This window comes from Gorilla gorilla, chromosome 20, assembly GCF_029281585.2.
Source record: "Gorilla gorilla gorilla isolate KB3781 chromosome 20, NHGRI_mGorGor1-v2.1_pri, whole genome shotgun sequence".
In the NCBI taxonomy this organism is placed as follows: domain Eukaryota; kingdom Metazoa; phylum Chordata; class Mammalia; order Primates; family Hominidae; genus Gorilla; species Gorilla gorilla.
In genome coordinates this window covers 62,691,979-62,702,208 of record NC_073244.2, presented here as the reverse complement: position 1 = coordinate 62,702,208, position 10,230 = coordinate 62,691,979, and the positions used below count along the sequence as shown (strand labels likewise).

General features: G+C 58.2%; 1 protein-coding gene across 4 annotated transcripts in view; it reads left to right on the top strand.

Moving 5' to 3' along the window:
• SHANK1 (SH3 and multiple ankyrin repeat domains 1) overlaps positions 1 to 10,230 on the top strand; it is a 60,506-nt gene that overhangs the window by 21,198 nt on the left and 29,078 nt on the right. For 3 of the 4 annotated variants that reach the window (XM_055370201.2, XM_055370200.2, XM_055370203.1), the window contains exons 13-17: positions 649 to 762; positions 941 to 1,016; positions 1,483 to 1,509; positions 9,324 to 9,406; positions 9,635 to 9,759. In XM_055370201.2, coding sequence (XP_055226176.1) covers positions 649 to 762; positions 941 to 1,016; positions 1,483 to 1,509; positions 9,324 to 9,406; positions 9,635 to 9,759 — 425 coding nt within the window. The remainder of the gene's footprint in view (positions 1 to 648; positions 763 to 940; positions 1,017 to 1,482; positions 1,510 to 9,323; positions 9,407 to 9,634; positions 9,760 to 10,230) is intronic. The other variant, XM_055370202.2, reaches the window with a different exon arrangement.

The following is a 10,230-nucleotide window of genomic DNA, read 5'->3' as shown; positions in this document are numbered from 1 at the left end:
TCATATATCTCTGTTTTTCAGCAGCAGGCATGTAACAGGCAGTCTGTGATGTTTGCTAAATGGGGAAGCGGTGGGGCCTGGGAGGGTGGGCAGGGGGAAGCAGCTTCCATTAGGGGAGAGGGAGAGAAGGAAAGAGGTGATGCTAATCTCTTTTCCCTTCTAGAGCCAGGAGAGGCCAAGAGAGACAGAGACAGGGGTCTGGGGACAAAGGACTAAAGATTAAGTGGCAAGGAGACTTTGGGAGGTGGCAGGGACAGTGATGGGAGGGTGAGGTAGAGCTTGTCGCCCCATCCGTGATCTAAGTCCACAGAGCCTAGGAGGGTAAAGGGGAATTACACAACTGAGCTGTGACCAGTTACCAGGGGAGACAAGGACCAATTGTGGACCTGCCCCTAACCTAGGAAGACCATGTTATGGAACACAGTCGTCTTCCCCAATGCCTGTCATCCTTATTGGATCCAGAAACTAGAATGCAAGAGTGATATGATTTGGGTCTCCCCCAAGCTCCTCGCCCCTTCCTCAGACGTTTATTAAGGATGGCCTTGGGCCAGGAGCTGGTAACTGTGGGAATGCTCTAAGTTGAGTGTGTTGGCAGTTGAGGGGCAGCACAGAAACACAGAAATGTCTATGTCCCCATTCCCCATCCAGTACTTAGCATCGGGGAAGGAGGCTTCTGGGAAGGCCAGGTCAAAGGTCGTGTTGGCTGGTTCCCCTCTGACTGCCTGGAAGAAGTGGCGAATCGCTCTCAGGAGAGCAAGCAAGGTAATGCAGAACCCCCAGCAGTGTTCAGTGGACCCTAGGATTCCCACGTCCACTCCTTTCCCTTCCTAATGGGGGTGGGGTACTGGGAGGTAGATGGGAAGACTTGGGCCAGGAGCTCTAGGGCTGGGCTTGTGGTTTCCAAAACAAGAGTCCAAGGTTGTCTGTTGTCGCCCTGCAGAAAGCCGCAGTGACAAGGCAAAGAGACTCTTCCGGCATTATACCGTGGGCTCCTACGACAGCTTTGATGCCCCAAGGTAAATGTCCTTACACCCTCGGGCAACCCCCCTCACCCCAAGTTCCCTTCACAATGTACACCTTTAAATATTTCCATCACCTCTAAGCCCCCTTTCTAATCTGTTCCTTCTCAAGTTTGATCCAGGGGTGGGATAAGCCAGAATTAGCTTCAGACAGTACAGCCCAACCCCAAACCATCTTCGGCAGCCACTAAGACTGCCCAGCTCTGGGGTAGCCAGAGACAACGGGGTGGTCAGGGCAGGGTGGGGATGCCTGGGGGGGCCGGGGCGCTCTTATGTCTGGCTGGCTGGAGGCCCTTGTCTCCTTCATGTGCCCCATCTCTGTGCAGTCATGTGCAGTGGGAATGTGTGTGTCCCATGCACCAGTGTGGGGAGGGTGCAGTCAGGGCTGGGTGGGATTGGGGTGAGGAGAGGGGTGCACTGACACCTTTCCCCTCCCTGGCTGCTGGCTGACTTGCTTCGGAAGCTTAATGGATGGGATTGGCCCAGGGAGGTGAGAGGCGAGGGGCAGGGAGGGGATGGGGTCAGGAGGGGAAGGACGGGGTGCCTGGGGGGGCGTGTGAACGTGTGTGTGCACGACCAGAGCTGAGGTTTCTTGATGTGTGAACGTGTGTCTCTGTAGGTGTGCATGACACGCATCTGTGTGCATGTGTGGCCTGGATGTACCTGTACCTATGCCCAGGGCTGGAGGGTCTGCCCTGCTCTGTATACACTGGTGCCTTTGTGGCTATGATTACTGTGGGGCTGGCTCTGCACATCTGTGCTTCTCTGAATCTGTGGGCAAGCACCACAGGGCATGTCAGTGAGTCTGCTCACACACATGGACAGGTGGGTCTCTGCACACATCCATCCCTCTCTGTGCATGTCACTGTGTGTGTGTTCTCGCACATTAACGTGTGTGCATGCATGTGCGTCTCTCTGATTGATCTGAGATTCAGGACGTGGGATGTTGGGGGAGGGAAGGGCAGAGGAGGGGAGGATTCCAGGGCTTGGGCCTCCAGAAGGACAGGGCTGTGGGGGAGGGAGGGTCATAATTTGGTGTCTAAAATATGACACTCTCCTCCACTGCTCCCCCCAATCCAGGGAAGGGTCCCCTTGTGCGTAGCATCCTTCCATTAAATGTGTCCAAACCTAAGTGTCTGTGTTCTGGCCAGTGGGGATGGGTCAGGGATGGGGGGGACAGAGAAATGGCAACATGGGGAGAGAGGGTGGGGCTGGGGTGCCACCCTGCGCCCCGAGTGTCTGAGGCGCTTGACCGTTGTGCGTGTTTGCCTGGCACGTCTCCGGCTCTGGGCACCGGGTGAGTATTGGGGTACACCCCCCCACACCCCGAGCTTCTATGTCAGCCTCTGCTTCTTGTCTACCAGTGTCTCTCTGGGTCTCTCCTTGGCCTCCGTCTGTGGGGGTCACTTGCCCTACCAGCTGAATGCGGGTGGTCCCCGTCACCCTCAGCTTCCTCCTTCTACTCTGTCTTGTCAATGGGCTTCCTCCCCTACTCCTCCGTGCCTCTCGCTGGCTCCCACGTGCTGCTGTGTGTGTGGTGCGTCTGAGCTTCCCCTCCTCCTGCCTCCCCGCTGTTCCCGGACCCTGTCTGCGCTGGCCTGGCCTGTGCTGTGCGGTGCGCCCTGCAGCCAGGGCCCAACCCCAGCCTCCCTGCCGGAGCTGGGCGGTCCTTCCGTGTGTCTCCCCTCCTGGCGTGTGCCGCCCCCTCCTCGCGCTGGCTCGGGGTCCACGCTCTCTCGGGGAGCTGTGGTGGTGTGTTCGCCCCTCCGCCTGGGCTTCTCTGGTGGGGGAGGGGTGTTGCTCATGGCCTTGGGGCCCAGTCTGAATGTCCTGGCCTTTCTTGCCGACCGTGTCGAGGTGCGTTGCGTGTTGGTCTGTGGTGGTGGGCTGCGTGTCCCCGCCTGGGGCCTCTCTCACCCGCGGTGTCCCTGCCGGGGAAGCGGGGCTCCGTCCGCGCGTCCGTGCACGCGGCTGCGAGGCATCTTGTGTGATGTTGTGCCTCCCTCTCCCCGCGCTCTCTCGCTCTGCACCTGCGCGGGAGGGCTCTGGAGGGGGGAGGGGGATTAAGGGGGGGCTCAGACCGGAAGTGCCTCCCCTTCTCCTCCCCCCTCCAAGCCTCGCCCCTCCCCCTTCTCCCGCCAAGGGGGCCCCCGCGTTCCCCTCCCGGCCCCCTCCCCCCTGCCCGGCCCCCTCCGCCGCCCGGCGCAGGACGCCAAGGGGTTAAGCCTCGCGCCCGCCGCCCGCCTCCGGAGCTGTCCGCGGTGCTGAAGCCGGCGCCGTCCGCGGTCCTCGCGCTACCGCCGCGGCCCGACCCCGCGCCCCGCGCCCCCGCGCCCCCCGGCATGTGAGCCCCCGGCCCTGCCCTCCCTCCCGCGGGAGGGGGTGCGCGCCCCCTCCCCCTCCCCCCTCCCGGCGCGGGTCAGCATGAGGCGGGGCCTGGGGGCCCGGACACGGGGGTTCGGCCGAGCGGGTACGGGGACGCGGCGGCGGCGGCGGCGGCGGGGGCGGCCGGCACCGGGACCCGGGCCGGGGCTGGGGCCGCGGCGGCGATGGCTTTGTCTGCGGTCGGCGGCGGGGGTCTCGGGGGCGGCCCCGGTGGGAGCTCCCTGCCGCAGCCGCCCCCCGCGCTGTCCTCCAGCTGGCCAGCCCTGGGGCCCCGGCGGCGCAGCGTCTGGTACATCTACAGGTAACGGAGCGCGCCGCCTTCTGCTTTGCGGGCCGGCCGGCAGGCCCCGGCCCGCGGTGTCGACCCTCCCCCGCCGCTAAACCCCAGCCCCAGGGCCTTTCCCCTTCCCCCAACCCGCCCCTTCCCCTCCGCTCCTCTTCCCTAACCTTCTCTCAGCCCGAAATCCCTTTCGGGCCCCTGGTCTCAACCATTCTCCTCTCCATCTTCCTCCCTGGAATCCTCTCCCCGACCCTCCCCCCTAATACGCACTCGTCAGCCCTGGGAATCTTTTCCTCCACCCCCTCACAGGCCCTTCCAGGCCCCCCTCTGCTCTTCCCCCAAGACCTTCCTCCCAGCAGGCCCCCTAAACCGACCCCCCTCCAGGATTTGGAGCCCACTCGCCTTTCTGCCGCCCTTAGCGCCCCCATTCCCCGGAGCCCTCCCTGTGGGGAGCCACCGTGGCTTACCCGCATCCGCCTACATCCCAGGCCCCTGTCCCTCTGATCCCCACATCCCCACACCTCTTCACGGTGTTGGCAAGTCCCCCCATTCATACCCCTCTCTCCCATTCACAGTCATCCCCCCTCCATCACACACGCATCCCGCCCCCGGCTTCCCCTCCCCTCCTCTTTTTCCGCTGCGTGTCACTGTGCGACGGTGCGTGTGTCAGTGTGGCTGTGTCGATGTGCGTGTGTGTGACTGCCTGCAGCCGCGTGCGGGTGTGTGCGTGTGTGTGTGAGTGAGAGAGAGAAATGGAGAGATGGTGGGCTCCCAGCCCACCCCCCAACTGTGTCCATCTGTGTGTCCCTGTGTGACAGCGTCTGTCTCTGTATGACTTGGAGAGACAGCGAGGCTGTCTGGGACTGTGTGTGTGTGTGTGTGTGTGTGTGTGTGTGTGTGTGTGTGTGTGTGTGGTGTGTGCTGGAGTGGGTCTGTCCCAGGGACTGCGGCTGTGCTTCCCAACACCCACCCTCCTGGGCCTGGCCTACCCCTCCCCCACAGGTCCCTACTTCAAGGGTCCATCCTGTGTCTCTGTCCCCATGTGCTCCTCCCCCCTGCCCCCTTGCCCCCGGGGGTCTGTGCATGTCAGGAGCACTTGAGTCACTGGCTCTGCCCTCTGCCCATATGGGGCACGTGTGCTGAGCCCCGGCTGAGCTGCATGGGGAGCCGCATCCGCTTGTGTGTGCCACTTCTCAGCACGGGGAGGGGGGCTGGCTTCCCTGTGTGGGGGCCTCTGGGCAGGCCATGGACACGGGTACGTGGGAAGGGGCTGAGTGTGGGGTTGGGGGTGCGCCGTGCACAGCAGCAGGCTCTGGGCTGGCGGACCCTGGGTGTGTGAGAGGGACGTTGGGGTGGGGAGGGGAGTGCAGGCCGCTGCAGTGCCCCTGTGTGTGGGATCCAGTGAACAAGAGCTGGCTGCTGAGCTCCGGAGGCCGCTCAGGGTCGTTTAGGGATGGCCTGGGGAAAAGCATTGTGTGAGCTCCTGCAGGGCAGGTAGTCAGCCAGAGGGAGCCTGAATGGGGTGCTGCAGGGGCAGCCAAGATGGGGGGCAAGGGGGAGGGACTAGAGGGGTCTGGGTAGGAGGTGCAGGGTTGAGAATGGAACAGGGGAGAGTGGGGATACTGAAGTGGGGGAGGGGTGGAGGCTGGAGCACCGAGGGTTCAGAGCAGAGAAATGGGGTGGGGAGGGAATTCAGGGAATGTGGGGGGGATTTGGGGGTGAGGATTTGGGCAGTAGGGGGAGAATACCAAGAGGACGCAGGGAATGTAAATGAAACGCAGCTGCCAGTAAACGCAGGCAGGCGGGAGGGCATGTGGTGAAGTGAGTCGAGGGGGCAGAAATAGGTGGAGGTTTCCACGGATGCAAAAGCGGGTACCCAGGAAGTATGAAAGGGACCAGAGGTGCTTTAGGGGAGCCAGTGAGATTACTTACGGAGGTGCAAGAGGGTGTGGGAAGGGTGAGGCCAAAGGACGAGGGAGAGGTCGCGGGACAAGGGTGAGGAGGTCACAGAGGTCTGAGGAGGATGTTTTGGGGGAAAGGGGGTAGGGTGTGTCAGGGAACACGGGAAATTGGGGGATGGCTCCATGGGGTGTGAGGAGGGCTTGTGGGAGTCAAGGATGAGGGGGGTGGGTTAGGGCGATTTGGAACCTCAACATGGCATGGAGGAGTAGGGAGTGAGGTGCAGAGAGGAGGGGTACACAGGAGTTGGGGAGAGGGAGTTTAGAGGTGCATGGAGCTGTGGGAGCAAGAGGGCAGTTGGGAAGTTCAAGGAGACTGTGGTGGGACGAGGGCAACACCACGTCTGTCCTAGCTGGGGATTGGGTGAGGGAGTCATGGAGCAGAGAGGGGAATGGAGCATGTGTAGGATAGGGGGTGGTTGAGAAGCAGGAACAGGGTGGGTCTGGATGTGGTTGGACCCCCCTCCCTGCCTCAGATCACCACTGGTGTATATATATATATATATATATATAGGTTTACCTCTGGTGAATTCAAATCTTGGCTTTGACATTTTTCTAGCTGGTGTCATCTTGAGCAAGTTATTTCTCTGTGCCTCAGTTTCCCCATTTATAAAATGGGAAGAATAACAGTCAACCCTTCCCTGGGTTGTTGTGAGGACTAACTGAATGCATAAATGGAAATATATAAATGCAAAGTGCTTGGAATCATGGCTGGCATTCAGTAATAATTCGATAAGTGTTCCTCATTGTCATGGTGTTACTGCCACACCCTGGGATAAACTCCAGGTGCTGCAGGGCCGAGCTCAGGGTGGATTCCGAGCAGACGGATATACGTGTTCAAGGTATTTCGGTGCTGTGGAGTGGAGGGTATTACCACTGCAGTTACCCGAGTATTCTCTTAGGTATTGTTGAAGAGTGATACTCACTGTGTGACTTTGGACAAGTTACTTAACCTTTCTGTGCCTCTGTTTCCTCACCTATAAAGTGAAACTAGGGCTGGGTGTGGCAACTCATGCCTGTAATCCCAACACTTTGGGAGGCTGAGGTGGGAGGACTGCTTAAGTCTAGGAGTTCGAGACCAGCGTGGGAAAGATAGTGAGACCCCCATCTCTACCAAAAAAAAATTTTTTTTTTTAATTAGCTGGCCATGGTGGCAAGCACCTGTAGTCCTACGTACTTGGGAAGCTGAAGTTGGAAGATCCTTTAAGCTCAGGAGTTTGAGGCTGCAGTGAGCTATAATTGTGCCACTGCACTCCAGCCTGGGCAAGAGAGTGCGATTCTGTCTCAAAAAATATGAATAAATACATGATAAAGTAGAACTGGCACTTATCCCTGCCCCAGAGGCTGGTTATGAGAAGACAATTTAATGATCTATCTGTGAAGGGCTTCAGATACTGCCCAGCCAATGGCAAGTGCTCCTTCTTGGCATGTTGATATGGGAGTTTTATTGACTATATTGGCTGACATTTGGGGAAGGCTTATGTATGGGGTATGAGGCTGATGAGGGGGCAAGAGAGAGATTCCACAGGGGAGGGAGAAAGATGGAGGAAGGGAGGGGTTTGTGGCATGAGTGAAAGAAAGTGAGGTTGCCTCCAGTGAGGAAGGGTGCTGTTGGCTGCTGGGGGGCCTTGGAGACCTGGAAGAGATACAGGAGGAGGAAGAAGGTGAGAATGGGGACATTACAGAATGCATGGTTAGAAACAGGCAGCTCTGACCTCTGAGCCAATTTCTGTGTCCAGTTTCCCCGTCCACTCGCTGTTCCGGCCTTCTCGGCCCCTTTCCTCCCTTCCCCTCTCCCTTTTCCTACCCTCATTCACCCCTTTCAGCCCCTTCCCTCCTTCTCTGCCAACACCTCTCTATCCAGGGGAGGAAGACATGGCAGGTATGGTGTGGATGAGTTTACTGGACTGTGATGAACTTTGAGCGAGGACTGTTGCTGGAGTATGTACATGTGAACATGCGTGGTGTTAGGTGCACTGAGGTGCCACAAGGAGGGTGGCGGCAGGAAGGGAGGACACGTGCACATCCAGAACCCTGTCGCCATGGTGCAAATGTATGGATTTTTACAAGGGGAGCCATGGGGGTCCTGGGAGCATACAGGGGTGCTTGTGGGGGTGGTACCTAAATACAGTGGAGCACAGTAAGTATTATTGGCATTTGCTGGGATGTATGTGTTCAGAGGGCGTGTTATGGGAATACACTGAGATCCGAGTGAGGGGGAGTTATTATTGGAACATACTGGGATGTGTGGGGGTTGCCGAAACATACTGGAGTATTCGAGGAGGGCTGTTTTGCTGAATTTGTGGGGGCAGGTAATTGGGGAGCATGCTTGGCTATGATTGGAGTGTATTAGGGCCACATGGATGTTACTGGGATCTGGGTATTATTGGAATACACTGGGATTGTGAGGGTGGGAGGTGCTACAAGTGTGCCCTGGGACAGGCTTTAGACAGTGCTGAAGGAAGCGCAGCACAGCAGAGCACGCGTTCCAGTGACTCCTGGGTGTTCTTGGGTATTCTGAAGGCAGTGGGGTTGCAGCCAGGGTGTCTGAGTATTCCTGCTGTAGACTGGGGTGTCGGATCCTCTGGGAATGGAATGGATGTATATTCCTGAGGTGTACAGTGGTCATGTCAGGAGTTTGGGGCTGTTTGAGTGAGCGTTGAGATCCATGAACTGTATCTGAGTTTCATTGACATTTCCTGGGTACGTGAGCCTTACCCAAATGTGCTGGTGGCATTTGATGGCTTTACTGGAAACTACCACCCATATTCATGGGTGTTTTGCATTTTACTATAATAGAATATGCTGACTGCATGCAGTAGCTCCATTTGAGATGCACCAGGGAATACAGAAGACAGTGCTGTCCACGGGGAGCTTTGCAGCAGTGGAAATGTTCTATATCTGTACTGTCCAATGTGGTGGCCACCAGCCACGTGCAGCTTCTGCACACTTGGAAATATGGCCACTGTGACTGAGGAATTGAATTTTTCCATTTGCCACATGCACCTAGTGGCCACCATATTGGGCAGTGCAGAATTAGCAATTTTACCCTGTGTGGGGTTCTTGGGAGGTGACATATGCATAAAGGAATTTTGAGGGGTATCATCAAAGTACATGAGTCCTCTTGACTTAATACTCTGACCTAAGGACATCGAGCAGATCGTATTGAGCACCTACTATGTGCCAGGCACTGTGCGAAATACTAAATGTGTATTACCCCCACTGGATTCCCACTGCAACCCCATCAGGTAGGATCTGTGATAGCCACCCATTATAGATGAGGGAACTGAGGCACAAAAGGTTAAAGTTGTGGGCTCAAGGTCATAGGCAGGAAGTGACTAGCAGGGACCCAAGTCTGGCTGTCTGGTAATCTGGAAGCTCTTCTCCCCATCCTCCCCACCGTGCCTGGTGCTGAATGGATGGGTGGATGGATGCATGGATGGATGAATGGGGAGAGAGGGAGTGAGAGAGAGAACATGCCGGCTCTGAGGGGGAAGCCCATCAGGGCTGCTGCTAGCATATACACACAGAGTGGGTGACAGAGATCCTAGGAGATGCAATTAATGGCCCTGGAGCAGAGGTTTGGGTCTCTGGGTTGCCGGGTGGGGGACAGCCTCTGTGTCTCATGATGTCTTCTCCACTCCCCCCACCACCCCCCCATTTCTCCTGCCTCCCTGCCAGCGATTACATCATTAAGGAGAAGACAGTCTTGCTGCAGAAGAAGGACAGTGAGGGGTTTGGGTTCGTGCTCCGGGGGGCCAAGGGTGAGTGCCAGCCGGGGAGGGGATGGGAGAAGGGCTCTGTGACCCCAGAAGCAGGGCTGGAAAGGGGGGCTGGAAAGGGGAAGGGACCCCAGCCCACCCACCACCCCACCCCGGGGTGCTGGTCCCTCAGCTGCGGTGAGGCCTCCGTGACTTGGGTCTGAGCCCCATCCCCTGCTCGGCCTCTCCACCCCCTCCCCTCCGACCCCGCCGGCTCCTCCCTGTCTGCAGCGCAGACCCCCATCGAGGAGTTCACCCCCACCCCGGCCTTCCCGGCGCTGCAGTACCTGGAGTCGGTGGACGAGGGTGGCGTGGCATGGCGAGCTGGACTGCGAATGGGAGACTTCCTCATCGAGGTCAGTCCAGGCCCCCTCTCTTCCCTGGGACCCTGTGACAAGTTCCCACACCCCCTCATGATTCACACCAGGATCTGACTGCCCAGTTTTATTCTCCTTTGACACCAGGATTCCCAGCCCCCTGCCCACCCCCCAGCCAGCCTCTGCTTTCCCCAGCAATTCCATCTAAAGGCCTCTGAGGCATCTCAAAAGAGTGACACAGAGCTGTCCCCAACACATACACAATACAGGGGGATGGCCAGGCACAGCGGCTCACGCCTGTGATCCCAGTGCTTTGGGAGGCTGAAGCAGGTGGATTGCTTGAACTCAAGAGTTTGAGACCAGCCTGGGCAACATAGCAAGATCCTGTCTCTTAAAAAAAAAAATTAGCCGGTGCTGTGTGCCTGAGGTCCCAGCTATTGAGGAGGCTGAGGTGGGAGAATTGCTTGAGCCCAGGAAGTCGAGGGTGCAGTGAGCCATGATTGTGCCACT